The 15,418-nt window shown below is 23.2% G+C and overlaps 3 protein-coding genes across 3 annotated transcripts; all 3 read right to left on the bottom strand. All coding sequences in view use genetic code 6, as the record gives it.

The window, feature by feature from the left end:
- Window positions 1–236: 236 nt before the first annotated feature.
- On the bottom strand, window positions 237–5,118 carry TTHERM_00349020 (cyclic nucleotide-binding domain protein; the record flags this gene model as incomplete). Its single annotated transcript, XM_001023057.2, has 9 exons — window positions 237–1,188; window positions 1,257–1,611; window positions 1,675–3,154; window positions 3,317–3,661; window positions 3,718–3,901; window positions 4,018–4,155; window positions 4,213–4,423; window positions 4,570–4,759; window positions 4,819–5,118. The coding sequence occupies 9 exons, from the start codon at window positions 5,116–5,118 to the stop codon at window positions 237–239; spliced, it is 4,155 nt and encodes a 1,384-aa protein (XP_001023057.2).
- A 349-nt stretch (window positions 5,119–5,467) lies between these two features.
- TTHERM_00349010 (cyclic nucleotide-binding domain protein) lies at window positions 5,468–10,622 on the bottom strand (the record flags this gene model as incomplete). Its single annotated transcript, XM_001023056.2, has 10 exons — window positions 5,468–5,617; window positions 5,726–6,995; window positions 7,053–8,047; window positions 8,270–8,816; window positions 8,871–9,023; window positions 9,092–9,233; window positions 9,459–9,494; window positions 9,548–9,740; window positions 9,798–9,969; window positions 10,063–10,622. 10 exons carry the CDS (start codon window positions 10,620–10,622, stop codon window positions 5,468–5,470), a joined length of 4,218 nt encoding a protein of 1,405 aa, XP_001023056.2.
- Window positions 10,623–11,944: 1,322 nt separating this feature from the next.
- Window positions 11,945–14,565, bottom strand: TTHERM_00349000 (hypothetical protein; the record flags this gene model as incomplete). The annotated part of the gene is made up of 2 exons (XM_001023055.2): window positions 11,945–12,802; window positions 12,868–14,565. The coding sequence occupies 2 exons, from the start codon at window positions 14,563–14,565 to the stop codon at window positions 11,945–11,947; spliced, it is 2,556 nt and encodes an 851-aa protein (XP_001023055.2).
- Between the last annotated feature and the right edge of the window lie 853 nt (window positions 14,566–15,418).

The raw sequence follows: 15,418 nt of genomic DNA on the forward strand, positions 1-15,418 counted from the left end.
AGCTAACTAGATCCAATTAATTACTCTTGAATTATTCTATAAAATATTACAATAAATAAGATGCATTTAAATTTTATTTTAATAAATTATTCATTAGTATTTTGCGTGTTTGAATACAAGAAACTGGTTTTACTGGACTTCTTTACAACCCAAAAATATTTACTTCATTAATCCAACAATAGCTGATGTTTTGTATATAGCTATTTCTAATTTCGACTAATCAATAAATTAGTCAATCATTTTAGAGGTTAATTGCTATTTTATTTTTAGCTAGAAACTAGTTTTACTGGATTGCTTTGTAATCCATAAATATTAATTCCTTGAGATTAATCAAAAATAGATTATTTAGTATCAGTAATTTCGTAATTCTGATTAAGTAAATGTTAGCGAGATGCTTCAGAACTTTTAAAGATCTAAGAAAAGAAATCATTTTTAGCTTTTTTTGTAGTATAGTGAATATTCATCCCTTGAGTATACATCTATTGTTTTGGGTTGTTCTTACTTGTATTTAGGTTTTTATTTTATTTATTTATGGTTTGTACATTGATTGCTGAAGAAGTGCTTTAACTTTGAGATATTTAGATCTTGCTCTAATTTGGCTATATTGTTGGGACTAGGGAATTATTAAATGCAGGGTTTATATTTGATTCTGTTTAATGTATCGAAGGCAAGGTATTGTTATTTTCTTTTTTTAGCTTTTGAATGATTTCGTCTGCTTTATACTTATTCTGTGTATTCTTCTTGCTCAGTATCTCAAATTTTATTGTAGAAGACATTACAAGACTTTCTATCTGCTGCTGCTGAGGAATTATTCTTTCTGTAGATATATTTTATTTTGTCGCATTACTGGATTAATTCTTTTTACAGGCTAATTTATTTAAGAGACTGTATTACTTCAAGTAGTAAATTTAATTTTATAATCCGCTATCGCGAATTGAAAGAGGCTGACTAAAATCTGGTGTAGATTACTTTTAACTACCTAGGATATTTCTTTGTGTAAAACTCTAAAATATATAATTTTCTTCATCATTCTTAGTTATCTTGCTCAGTGGTAGTATTAATTACTATTTTTTTAATTTTAATTTCATATCTTCTTGACTTGCTCTTCTCTGAAAATTATTTGGTTTCTCTGTACTTTATCGACTCAAATTCGTCTCATTTTCATTCAGTTTAGTATCTTCCTAATGTCTAAAATTAATAAATAAATATTTTAGGGCTTTTAAAAAAAATAATTAAATGAATCAAACAAAACTTACTGATTCTAAATTTAGTCGTGAGTGTTTAATGCTATGTCACTAATATCGGAGTTATTCTAAAAGATTAAATCTTCCCCTTGTTTATTCATAGCTAATTCACCAGTGTTGTATTCTATGAACGAAGGTTTTTCTAAATCTAGATTTGTCTCTACTATGATATCAACTCCTTTTTTATTTTAAGTTTTTTAACTATTCATAGTATCAGTAAATGATTAATTGATTGAGCTTAGCATTATTTCTTCCAGTTGACTGGTATTTTGCTTTTGAATTTTATTTGAAGTTTTGCCTCTTTTATCTTCATATTTGTCTAGATGTTTGAGATAGTTCTTGAGACTGTTTTTTTAGTTACTGCCACCTTTAAATTCCAAATAAAAATAATTTAATTTAAACATTAAATAAATTAAAAAATGCTATTTACCATTAATGAGTTAATTTGAATCAATTTTTTGCAAATTATTAAATAAATAGGATTTATTTTTTAATTATTTCTAAGTATTGTTACTGACTTCCGTAATTTGATTACAACTTAATCCATTTTATGTGTTAGAGCAATAACTACTTAAATCTCTATTAAAGAATTTTTGCTTAATTAACTAATACTTTTAACGAAGATGACTTAAATTATTTTTACTGCTACCATTTTAAAGAACCGATGATGTCTTGTCGCTTTTAGGATAAATTTAGCTACTAGAGTTAATTGCGTTAAACCTTTATTAAATTTACTCGTCAGATATCGAAAATATATTAAATGGATTGGTGATAATGCCGTTCTTTTGTTTTGCTTAGCTTTCAATTTCATTGCTTACTATATTGAATATGTTATGCTTTTTTGAAGAATTTGGATTTTTATCTTCAATGTATTTCAGCAAATTCTCATTAAAATTTTACTTACTTTGCAATTCTTCAATCTGATTTCCAAGCAATCCGTTCTTTTCTAACAATTAAAAGACTTTTTAATCAGATTCTCTTCTAGTATAATAATTATTTGAGTCTAAATTTGGTATTGTTTATTTTTTAGAAGTTAAATAATTTCTATCCTCCGAGAGTGGTTGCATTTGATTATTCTACCATTTTATTTAGTTGCTAAAAGCATTTACTTCTGGTTAATCATTTACAGCAGCAATAGTGCTAGGTTTTTCAGGAGATATTTTTCTAGATTGGTGAATAGCCTTCTTACCCCTAGGCGAAATATTAACCACTTACAGAGTGTCTAATTCGTAAGGTTAAATATATATGTTTTCATTATTTTTACTCTTATTAACTAAACTATTGGTTGTAGAACGTCTTTTTTAATTTTCTATGATAAATTAATTGGTAGCATACTTTTAATCTTAATGAAATATGCTGTTTTATTACTTAACAAATTCTTTAGAATCGTTTAACCTAGGTGATTAGCTTTATCCACTATTATGGAAAATGCTGTTATACTACACTGACTATTCTTTTGAATTGTTAAGTCTGGGTGATTAACAAATTGAGTATCTTTATTGGCTATCAATACACTATTGAAAGTAATCAAAGGAATCAATTTGGTTGTTTTAGGTCTTTGATGTAGGAGAATCAATAAATCCCCGAATATGCTATAAAACAGACTTTCTAGGAGTGAACTGTCCATTATTTAATTTATTTTTTGGCTGTTATTTTTACGAGGGACTCAGACTCTCAGATTCTTTTGTTTTAATTTTATTTGATTGACTAAAATCCTAATCTTCATCTTAATCTTATAGAGGCAAAACATTTTCGTTTGTCAAGTTTTTGCTTTCCATTTTGAGTTTATTTAACATATTTTCTGTTTCAATATTTTGTTTAATTAATATTTTTGCCTTTTATTCTAAATCCAATGTTTAAATCATCATGGATTATCTTTCAGAAGTAAATTTCGATCTGTTTTAAATCGTCTTTAAAAAAATGTCTAAAGTATTATTTAATTTCAGGCAATCTATTAATTTCTTTAAAAAAATATCCTATTAATAACCAACCAACCAACCAATCAAAATCATTATTAATTTTTTACTAAAAAAATACAAAAAATAATTGAATTTTTTTGAAATAACTCTTACATCTTTTCTTATAATAAAAAGAGTTGCTTCTATAGAGTAAACTATTGCTTCACATTTCCTTTTATTTATATTTAGTTAGATTTCTTCCTCTCCAAAAAGATTATTTGGTCCTAAAATAGAGATCGGTATTTTCTTTTTTAGTTTCTTTGAGATTTTATTTTAATCAACAATGTTATATTTGATTTACTTTTTTGGAGAGAAAGACTTATTATTTTCTTCGTCTTAGGCTAAGGAATCCAAACATATATTTGTGAATAACTCTATTTCTCCCGATTTAATGAAGTAAACATAATCAATATCATCTCCTTACTTATAAATAACATTTTTCTACTCAAACTTTTCTATCTATTGTTATTTATTTTAAATTAGGATTAAAATCTAATGCTATTATTTAAATTTACATTCATAAAGAGAAGAATTGAGAGTAGCTTAGAAGGGTGTATTTCTTTGAAAAAACTAAATCTCTATAAAAAGGCTAATCTTTCTCTAACTATGTATTCATGGTAAGCTCCTACTATTTTTTCGAATCCTTGCTTATTTAAAGTCATGAGGTAGGTGTCTTCTCTGCAAACCATAGTAGCAGTTCTTTTTCAAATTTAATTAACTGAATTTATTTCTTGAACATATAATTTCACTTCATAAAGTTAAATATAGCAAATATATAAAAATCAAAGCTTGATTTAAAATAAAATAATTTTTACCTTGATGAGTTGGTCATTAAGGAAATCTCACCAAAAGCCTCTCCAGCCTTATAAATTTTTACACATTCAAGGTTAGGATAAATTTTTTTAATTTAATAAAGATCTTCTTATTCTTCCTCTGTATAAACGCTTGCATCTCTATTTAAATTAAATAAATGAGTATATATATACAAATGAAATAAGGATTTTATTTACTTAGCACTTTATTTTTTATTTACTTGTGGTAATACTTCACGACTCTTCATTCTTTTTATATTATTAATGTCCTATGAAATCGTTTTAGGATCATTACTATGAGCATTTTCATTTTAATATGAGTCGCCTTAAGGTTATTACTGCGTAGCTTCTCGTAATAAACAAAAAACTGACCCTAATAAGATTATAAAATAAGTCGAGCCATGATCACCTAATTTTTTATTTTAATTAAAAAAAAATTTAATTTCCTTAAAATATGTTAATAATCAATCAATCAAAACGCTTGCAAAAAGATAAACTAACGCGCTCTCTCTTAAATAGAATTAAAAAAAACAAAATAAGCAAGCAAACTCCTACCAATATTAAAAATGACTTCGTTCTTTTTGAAGCACTTTAGCTGAATCTCCTTAAATAGCTAGTGATTCATCTGGTCTTCTGAAAATATGTCTTTGTATTCTTAGAAAAGTTGTAGTCCCTGAATGCCTTTCATTAAAAAGTTTTTTTCTTGTTTGGTTTTAACTGGTCTAGTAAGTATATTGATGGCAATCTAAAATAATTAAATGATTCAAATACAAAAAAATTATGAAAAGAAATAGAAATTTCTACCATAGAGACATCTCTTTCTCTAAAATCAATAATCTTCGATTAAATTATGTTTTTTGTTTTTTGTGGGTCCCAATTATTAATATTAAGAATAGGATTATTTATTATTAAAATACTCTACTTTTTTAATGCTACTTTATCAGTTTTAGTTATTACTGATCTTTTACTGAGCATTTCATAATTGATAATCTAATCATTGAATATCTATATCTTTTTATCAGTTGTTGGTGGCGTTTATTATTTATTTTCACATTCTTGGTTTTCTTCATCAATGATATCGTTGTTATCATCTTGATATTCCATTTTCTCAATATAATAAACGAGAGAAATTAATTTGTTATTAAGCAAGCAACTTCTACTTAACGAAAATTAGTTTTAATTACTTTTATTTAAATGTATTATAAGCTTTAGAAGCAAATAAAGATAATTTAATTTATATAATAAAAAGATATATTGCTTAATTAAAAAGTAAAAGTTATTTTCATTAAAGACAGACAGACAGACGCATGGTTGATAATGAATTGATTATTTTATAATAAATATATATTAGTTTAAATTTTAATTATTTATTTATTTTCTTTTTTTATGCAAAAATATAAAATACTTATAATTATAATTATTTTTTTTTAATTTGAAAATTAAATCTCACCATTCATTCATGTTTTAACAAGTATTCTTTGTTTTAAAGATAAGAGCTATCAAACTTAGCCTCTTCTGTATTTTCAGATTAGTGCTTTTGTGTAGTTATTTAATCTAATTATTCTGAATTAGTTTTTAAGTTTACTTGTGAAGAAAAAAGATTCTATAAATTATTTTATTAATTTTGAAAATAATTTTTTTATTATTAGACTAACTTGCTAAGCATCTATTTGTCTTAAAAATTCCGAAAAACTTTTTATAAATTAAACACTTTTGCATATTTTCCAAAATCTTTAATATTTTAATTTGTTGTTTGAAAGGCATTTTAAGTTTTGTCAGCAGAGCTTTCTAAGTGTTAGTTAAATGTATTTAACTATTTTTAATTTAAATAAGATTGGTTTTTGTCAAATTAAGAATTGCTATTTAAATAGAAGGATTGGTCTTTACTAGAGTTTATCAGGTTGTATAGAGCAAGTTATGGTTTTTTAAATTTATCACAACTTTTATTTTTTTTTTCTAGTTAAGGAAAGGCGATTTAGATATTATATTTGGTTTCTAATTTATTATTAAGACTTGAATTCAAAGCTTTGTTGTTAATTTGGATGTGATTTGTTTATAATATTTAGCTAAAGTTTATATTGTCATTAGAATCTCTATTTTGCTGTGATTTATTCAAAGAAACATTATTATTTTATACCTATGATTAATTCATTCCAGCATTATTGAATTATTTATTTTTCAAAGATTTACCAGCTCCTCCTTAATCAATAAATTTATCAAAAGATTCTTTTTTTTGTATTTAATCCTTCACATTCAAGTATTCTTGAAAAACTCTATGATTCTATGATAATAAACTGTCTTGAGAAAAGTTTCTCATGAATGAAATGACATTATGTGGTTATTAATTTACTGAAAAAGAAGTGTTAGATAGATCTTAGGCAGTTTTTTTTATTTAATTTTAATTATTAAAAATAGAGTTATTTAAATTTTGTTATGATAACTTATTTGAAGAACTTACATATGTTTAGAACATCAAATTTTATTATTGTTGTTGTTGTTATTTTTATTGTTATTAAGAAGGAATATAAACTAAGCTTGAATTGCTAATTTCTTATTATTTTTTAAGTACTTAAACATTTTTATTAAATTTATTTAATATTAACTGACTTTGATGTATTTTAAAATCCTTGTTGTCTTTTGGTATTTGCAATTTTATTTTTGATTAAAAATTTGATTTATTTGAATTATTTTGAACATTTTTCTTTGATGTTTACCTAAATGCTTGCTAATGTTTTTATTTATCTATTTCTAAAAATAGCATGTGAAAGCTATTGGTATTGGAAGTCTTTTCTGGAGAAGAATTCTAAGCATTAGTTTAATTTTAACCAAAAGTGCTGAAGAATTAATATTATTATAATTAATTAAGATTATCCTTTTTAGCCAACAAACCTTAGTGTATCTTTTTAAGGTAGCTCAAATGGATTGAGTTATAAGGGTTGACATTATCATTTACAGATACAACTGATGAAATCGGAGAATTCCTTTTATTAAAATAAATATTTTTAATTTATCTTCTTTAATTTATAAATTATATTTACCCGTTTTAAATTAAACTCTGTTTGTTTTGTGGAATATAAAAAAATAAATTCCTATTCTGGATATTATATCTTGCTTGATTAGAATTGCTAGAATTAAATGTTTTTTAAATAATATTTGGGTCTTCAGCCTGAAATGTATTTTAAAAATAGCCATTTTATTCTATTTTTATTTCTTTTGGTGAATTCTACCTGCTTAAAAAGTTTATTTACAATTCTTATTTACTTTTTTATTAATTTTAGTCCTGAAAATTAACTCCATATTAAGTCTCAGTTTATATTTAAGTAAATTGGATGTTTTTAGATATTTAGTTTGAATCAAATTGACTTTAATTTTTTGGACTTAAAAATGGTTTTGGCTTTATACTTGAGTCAGGTTAATTTTAATTTAATCCAAAACTATATTATGTTTTATAATTATTATTTTTTTTATTAATATTAGCTTCTGAGCTTTCTTCATATTAAAAACTATCCTTTGAACTAGTGAATTTAGATACTTCATCTGGTTCTTATGAATATATAGTGTTAAATTTTTATATATTTTTATTTTATGTATTTTGAAAAATATTAGTTTTGTTTAAGTTTTTATTCCTTGTTTAGGCATAAAACTATCGCTTTCTTTAAGAACTAACGCTATTATTCTTTTCTACTACATTATCACTTTCTAAGAATTACTAAAATTTTGACTATACTACAATATCGTCACTCGAACAATAAAAGCTATTACCTTTGCTAGAAGTTTACTATGTAATATAATTATTGCTGCTCTTACTGCTAGAAGGACTTTATGATTCTTCAATAGCATTTCTATCAGAACCATTATTATTGTTATTACTATTATTATTATCATTATTACTATTGTTGTTTTTTTATAATTAAATGTTATAAGTCTATTGAACTTAATTTAGTCTATTTTATATCCAATCACCTCTCATTTACTCTTCTTTTCTGATAATTTAGATAGAACCATGATTCATTTTTATCATATCATAAAATTTCTAATTATAGTAAAAAAAATAAATTTAATTAAAATAACTGCAACTAATTAACTAACTAACTAACCAATGATTTGTTAGAGATTTTTTTTTAATTTCATTTTTATTTTATTTTGCATTTGTGATTTTGCAACAAAAATGAAATTATTAAATTTAAAAAATATCTAAAAGTGTTTTGTTAAAAAATTTTTAATAATTAATCAAAATCAATAATTTATTTAATACATTTTTTGGCAATATATAAACATGGGCAGTCTAAGATATGCATAGAGCTGATTGCTATCTTTTTTGAATATTGTTCAACAATTCGATTTGACCAAAATACTGATTAGAGCCTAAAATTAAAAGTTGAAGTCGTTTTGTCTTTTATTTATTCACTTTTTTCATAAGTGACAGATTTAATTATAAAATTTTATTTTCTTTGCTGACCTACTTTGAAGATGGAGAATCAGACTATTCCTAAGCTTCTTAATTTTCATTTATTTCATGATCCTGAAATATTTCTATTTCTCCTGATCTTATAAAAATAACAGAGTTACTAATTTCTCCTTATTTGTAAATAATGTTTTTTTTGAAATAGATTTGTTCTTTCATCCAACAAAGAATTTAAAGTAATCTAGATCTAACAATATTTTTAAAATAATGAAACGATCTTAAAAATTTTATTGTTTCGTCCAATATTCTAGTCTCATATACACCTATTATTTACTCATATCCTTCTTTTGTAAGAGTTAAAAAATGAGTGTCTTCCTTGCAAATCAAAGTTGCAGTTCTTTTTTTAAATAAAAATTATATTTAAAAAATTTAATTTAACATTCAAAATTACCTTCTTTCATTCGTAATAAGAGCTATATCTCCAAAACTTTCTCCTGAATTAAATGTATGAACTAACTTCAACGTAGGAAAACACTCAATTAAAAGTTATATTTGCTCCTTCTCAGTTTTTTTACTACTCTAATCACTTTCAAAGTTTGCTTAACTTTTCAAAAATTAAATAGTTATAATTTTTTTTAAGCAAAAATAAAAGTAAATAAATAAATAAATTACTTGTTAATTACTTCTGAAACCCTAAAATTTTTATTATAAGGGTTGGTAGTAAAATATTATTTCCTCTTATTTAGCTAATCATTTAAATATTTTTCTTTTGTATTATTGTAGTCTGGATCAGGAATCATGCAAAACACTTACCCTTTGTTTATAAATTTATAAATTTATTTATTTATTTTTTGATTCTTTAAAAATAAAAATTTTATATCATTAAGTAAATTAGCTTAATAATGATTTTCCAAATCTTTTTACTAAAATAAATTTAATAATTCAAAAATTAAATTTATTTTTTATTTATTTTTTTAATAAAGAATTAATTATATTTTTAATTTTTTTAATAAAGAATTGAGAAGTAATAATAGTTTACCTTATAGAACGATGTAATAAGTATTTCCATACTCACCTTTATTTATAAATATCAATTAATTATTTTAAAAAATAAGATTTTCAAAATACCTTGGTTAAATACAATAGTATTTTTTGGCATATACTAATAAGAGAACCATTCTGTTATGTTTAAAGATGAAGCATTATCACTAATCAAGTTTTTATTTTTTTGAAAAATGCTACAACATTTTAAAATATTTAAAATAAACTATTTTTCTTGCTTTGTTTTAGCCTTTTTCTTATTTAATATTTATATGACAAGCTTTTTTTAATAAAATTTAAAATGTTTAAAATCTTTTAGTTAATAAATTTTAATTACTTCACAATGTTCGCTATCTTTAATATCTATGTTTTAACTATTGAAAATTTAATTTGCCGTAGCTTGACTTATTTTTCTTTATCTATTTTTTTTTTCTTTAAAATCGATGTTGGACTTTTAATTCTAATTATCTTATATAGTACTCTAGAGTAGTTATTAGTGTTTTGCCTTTCTAATAGAAAAATAATTTATTTTAATTTAAATTTTTATATGATATAAATAAGTAAGTAGAGGTTTTAACAATATATTTAATAAATGTATTTACTTATTCTCATTTTCTATTCCTAACTAAAATCGCTTTTAATCCTATGATTTTAATGAACTTTAATCGCTCTATCTTTTATTTTATTAATTTTATTCATCTTAATTATTTTAGTTCATCTATTTTTCTCCATCATAGTCACTACCACTACTATCGCTGTTAGAGTCTTCATAATCTATAGTTATTAAATCATTCTACTATTTTGATTATTAAGAATCTCTACGAATCATAATAGCTTAGTTTTTTTGAAGCTAAGACCCTACAGTTTAGCATCTTTTTCTGTTAAAATCATCACTTTATTGCTATAAATTTACATCAGAGTACTTACGGGCTGTATATAAGTTGTTTGAAAATATAGATTTCCTTTAATGAAGTTATTAATTTTATTCTTCATATAGATTTATGGAGCTATCTTGATCAGATTGTTTAGAATTTTGTTTAATCTTTGAAATGCTACTTAATGAAGGAGAACTTATATTTTGGGATTCATGTAAAGTCTAATATAAACTTGTTTAAGATGGCATCTAAGAACTAGATGTTATTTTAATATTCTTATCATTCATTAATAAATAAATATATAGTATTCTTTTTTATTAATTAAATAGGAATATATATAAAAGTTTTTACCCTAAAACTCACCTTATATTATTAATAGGTTTTGTTAGAAAAATAAAATTAAAAGTTCTACCATCAAACAAAGAATTATCAAAGGTAAAAAGACATCTTCTAATATAGTTTAATTTTTACAGAAATGTAAACCTTTAAAAATAAAAATAGTCTTGGTGTATTTTAAAATTTTCAAAAATACTTGCTTTTAAAATAAATATTTCTTTTTCTTTTGCTACTTTAAATACTATTCCCAATTATCTACTTGAATATAAATGGATTTTTAGATTGCTTTTACTAATCATAATAATATCTATGCTCTAACTAAACTATGTTAATTAACATTTACTTTGAATCAAGTTAATATTAATATATGTATTAACAAACTTTTTTTATTTTATTTTCGATTTTTCTTCTTCTATTATTATAGCCACAATAAATAGAGAAATTCAAAATTTATACAGCCAAATTATTTTAATATAAATTGCAAGGTAAAGACAGTAAATCATTTAGTTACCTCTTGATTTTATAATTGATACCAAAGCAGTCTATTCTGATATTAATTAAATTTGATTCAATTATAGAAATGAATTTATTTTTCTTTTTTCAATTATGAATTATGGAATATAAAAATTATTTATTTTTAAAGGCTTTGAATATTTAAATAAATTTTTATTTAAAAATAAGATAAATTCTTCAATTGATATTTCAAGTTTTATTAGATAATAAAAAAATAAATATAAATTAATAATTTGAATGTTTTTTTTATTTAAAATATTTAAAATTAACTTTAAATTGATTTTAAGAAAAGTAATGTTGAGTTTAACAGCAAAATAATTAATTGTATATCAATAAACTATTTTATTTAATAAAAATTTATACTTTTATTTGTTTAATTTTTAAGTTAAAATTACAGTTTGTTTTATAACATATAGAATTAAATTTGAGTAAAGAAGATGTTTTATTTTAAAGAATAACAAACACACACACACAATTTAGTAATATATAAATATTTTGGTTATATAGTTTGAATAAGATTTTAATTATAAATAAATTACATTTTTCCAAATTAAGATAAATTTTATTTTTAAATCAAATTATTGTATAATATTGAGTATAAAAGCTATGTTTGTTTATAATGATGATCTATTGTATATGGTGCTCAGCAATTTACAAAAAAAAATAAAATGTTTATCTATTCTAACAAAATTTTATAATGAGAGGAGATTTAAATATCAAAAATATAATTTAGAATGACAAGTCTATTTCTGACTTCTTATCACCTATATCTAGCAGCTTTAGAATTCCACATTACGAAATCTTCTATATCTAATTTATTGTCTTCCTTTTTATTGAAAACCTTACTATGTTCTTAATTACCTTTTATTAAATCTTTATAAATATCATCAGTGTCTGAGTTGGCTGCACTAGGTCTGTTTATTTCTGTGAGTGAGGAATTTTTATAAATCTTAGAGAAGTTATTATTATTTTCAGAAAGACTATCGGCATTTGTTGAATAATTTTAGTAGATTGTACTTAGCGATTTTGGCTATTCTAAATTGCCTAAACCCATATTTTTAAGCCTTTCTTCTATTTTTTACTATTAGTTGCTTAGGATTTCATTAGTTGTTTTCTGAAATCCATCATCGTAAGTGACATAATTGACTTTATTGATACCTCCATCATTATAGTGGATTTATATTTTCTGAGAAGGTAATTCACCTTCTCTTAATATTCTTCCTATGTCTTAGTTAATTCTGTCTGGCTCGTAGTTATACTAATCATCAAACTCGAAGAAAACTTTCTTTTAATTTTATAAATCATATCTTGTAAAGCCTGGGTTTTCTAACAAGTTTTTAGAAATCTCATCCTCTATTTTTTCTCTTTCACTTCTTTCTTTTTCCAGCATTCTTTGTTCAAGTTCTCTTCTCCTAATTTCGTCAACAAGTCTTGTTTTGTTAATTTCGTTATAAAGAATGTTTTGCTTTTATTCTTGCTCACCCTTTTACTAATTTATTACATTTATATCTTTTTTAATAGTACTCAATTCATTCTATATAAATCCTTGAGATGCCCTCATTTCTGATCTCAATTTAGATAATTCCCCACTAATTGCATCACCTACTTGTTCTTTAACCTTTAAATATTTTATAAATGAATGTGAAAATTTAGTTAATTAAATCTCAAAATAAATAATTTTACTTTAAAAGGAATTTCTTGAATAATTATTTGATTGCTTGAAGATGATGTTTAGGTGTTAAATTTTTCTTTTTCTTAAAACGGATTAATAGCATCTTCAATTGGAGTTCTTGGCCTTTTTCCTTTTTTGCCTCCTAGAGTATGTTAAACTTCGTAATTTGAGAAAGAAGTATTAAAATTCTTTCCTCTTTGACTAAATTTTTAATTATTGATATCAGGAACAAACGATTCTTTTAAATTTCTTCTGTCAACAGGAACACTAGAAAATTCTTGTGAGAATTTTTCATTAAGCTACTACTACTCTCTCATCACTCTTAAATCATCTAAATCCCTTTCTCTCTTTTCTTATATTTTATTAAGTTCTTTTTACCTTTTCTTCTCCTCCATTTGGTTCATTTACTCATTTTATAGTTAAATATACTGTTCTCTCTTTCTCATTTTATCAATATCATTAGCATATTTATAATCACCTTTTAAATATTCAGTAAACCTTACAGATGAAGGATGAATACCTAAAAGCTAACCAGAGGAAGGAATTCTATTATATCCAGTTTGTATTCTTGATTGTGTAGGTATCTCAGCCAATGATGAATTTCTCAATAAGTTAGGATACAGATCTCCAATTTATTAATTTTATAACTAATTAAGTTCGTCTGGGAGATGAGGTGTCTATGTTCCCCTATTTGCCCTTTTATATTTAGTTGGTGTTACTATTCTTACCCTATGATTACCATTATCATTTTCTTAATCTTCATCATCATCCTCATATTAATTTTAAAATCGATTATTGTATTATTGTCCATTATCTTGGTATTAAAGGTCTTACTAACTATTGAATCTTTGGTTATAGTTATTATCAAATGTAATTTATTGCTTTTATTATCCATTAGAAAAACTAAACTGTAATGGTCTCTTATTCTTGTTTTCAAAATTAATTAAGTTTTACTATTATCTATAGAACGCATCAACTTAATGTGAATGAGGATTTGCAAGGTTTTATTTTAAAGCAGATGTTGCTTGTTCAACTATAGGAATGTCTTCTTCTTATATGTATTTTTGATTTATATTTGGCACAAAAGTAAACCAATCTTATAGCTAATAATTTCTATTACCAGGTTAACCTCTAGATTACAAAATATTACCATATTGATCTCTTATCGGCATATTATAGCTGATCATATCATTTTTTTGTCTCTCTAAGTGTAATTACAAATTATGTTTATTATCAAGTATCTTTTTTTCATGATCTAACTCTTTCTTTATTTATATTTATTACTAAAGAAGCTAAGCATATTGATTCTTTTTTTATTTATCAACTACAAGCTCATTCATAGATTTAGGATTAAAATGGCTTGAATGGTTTCCAGGTTTGAAAATGTTTGGTTATATTTACTGAGAAGATCCTTAATTCAAAAAATCTCCTTTTTTATTCATATTTTTTACTGAATCAAATTTAAATTTCTCTTTGTCTAATATGTCTTCAAAATCCAGATCATTTTAGCTTTAAGCCCTTTTCCTATCAGCTCCTGAACTATTATAATTACCATTCATTTAATCATTTTAATTGTTTGCCAAAGATTAATTTGCATTGTTAAATTAATTAGGCATCATCATCATCTATGGTGTCCCTTAAGGGATAGTTGGCACAGGGACCATAGGATAATAATAAGGCATCGGAACAAACGGCTATTAAGGAATCATAACAACTAAAATAACCAACTAGTTTACTCACTAAATATACCTTTTTACTTTAAATTTAAACAAAAAAGTTATCTCAGCAATCTGTAATGATATTTGTGTTAACTTATTCTACAGCAAATAATTTATAATTTGGATGATTTTGTGGGAATTATTATAAACTAAGATATATTGAAATTTTATTAAAAGCAAAAGCCAGTCATAATCACAGAAATAAATAATATTAATAATTCATTTGCAACAAATAGAATGCATTTTTTATCTATCCAATAATTATTAGAATTAAAGGTAAAAGGAACATTCAGCCTATCATTTGCTAAAAAAATATGATAAATAAATAAATAAATTTTAGTCATTTTCATTTCTTATTTAGCCATTCTTAAATAAAATTATTTTTATCACATCATTTATTTATGACTAAATTAATAAATTAAAACAATTAATTTAATATTTAAAATTAATTTATTTTTTTAAATAATGCTTTTAAATTTTAAATTAAGAAATTAAGATTTTATTATTAAGGAAGTGGAATATAGAAATATTAATTAATCTTTTATGTTTAAATTAGATTGTTAAGAATTCAAAATTAGATAAAAATTTAGAATAGAAATGCATGCAAAAATACAAAAGTTGTAATACGAAAAATAAATAAGTGATTTATGGAATGATGAATTCATTAATTAATAATTATAAGTTGTATTCATAATAACATGAGAAAATTTTGCTTGTTTGATTAATCTTAAGAAATGAAATCAAATGGATTGAAAGATTCTAACAAATACTTTGATTAAATCAAAAAAAACAAGAGAAATAATTTAAAAATCAATTAATGAATTTAATGTGAAGAGAGAGGTTA

Source organism: Tetrahymena thermophila (genome assembly GCF_000189635.1).
Source record: "Tetrahymena thermophila SB210 genomic scaffold scf_8254460, whole genome shotgun sequence".
Taxonomy (NCBI): Eukaryota; Ciliophora; class Oligohymenophorea; order Hymenostomatida; family Tetrahymenidae; genus Tetrahymena; species Tetrahymena thermophila.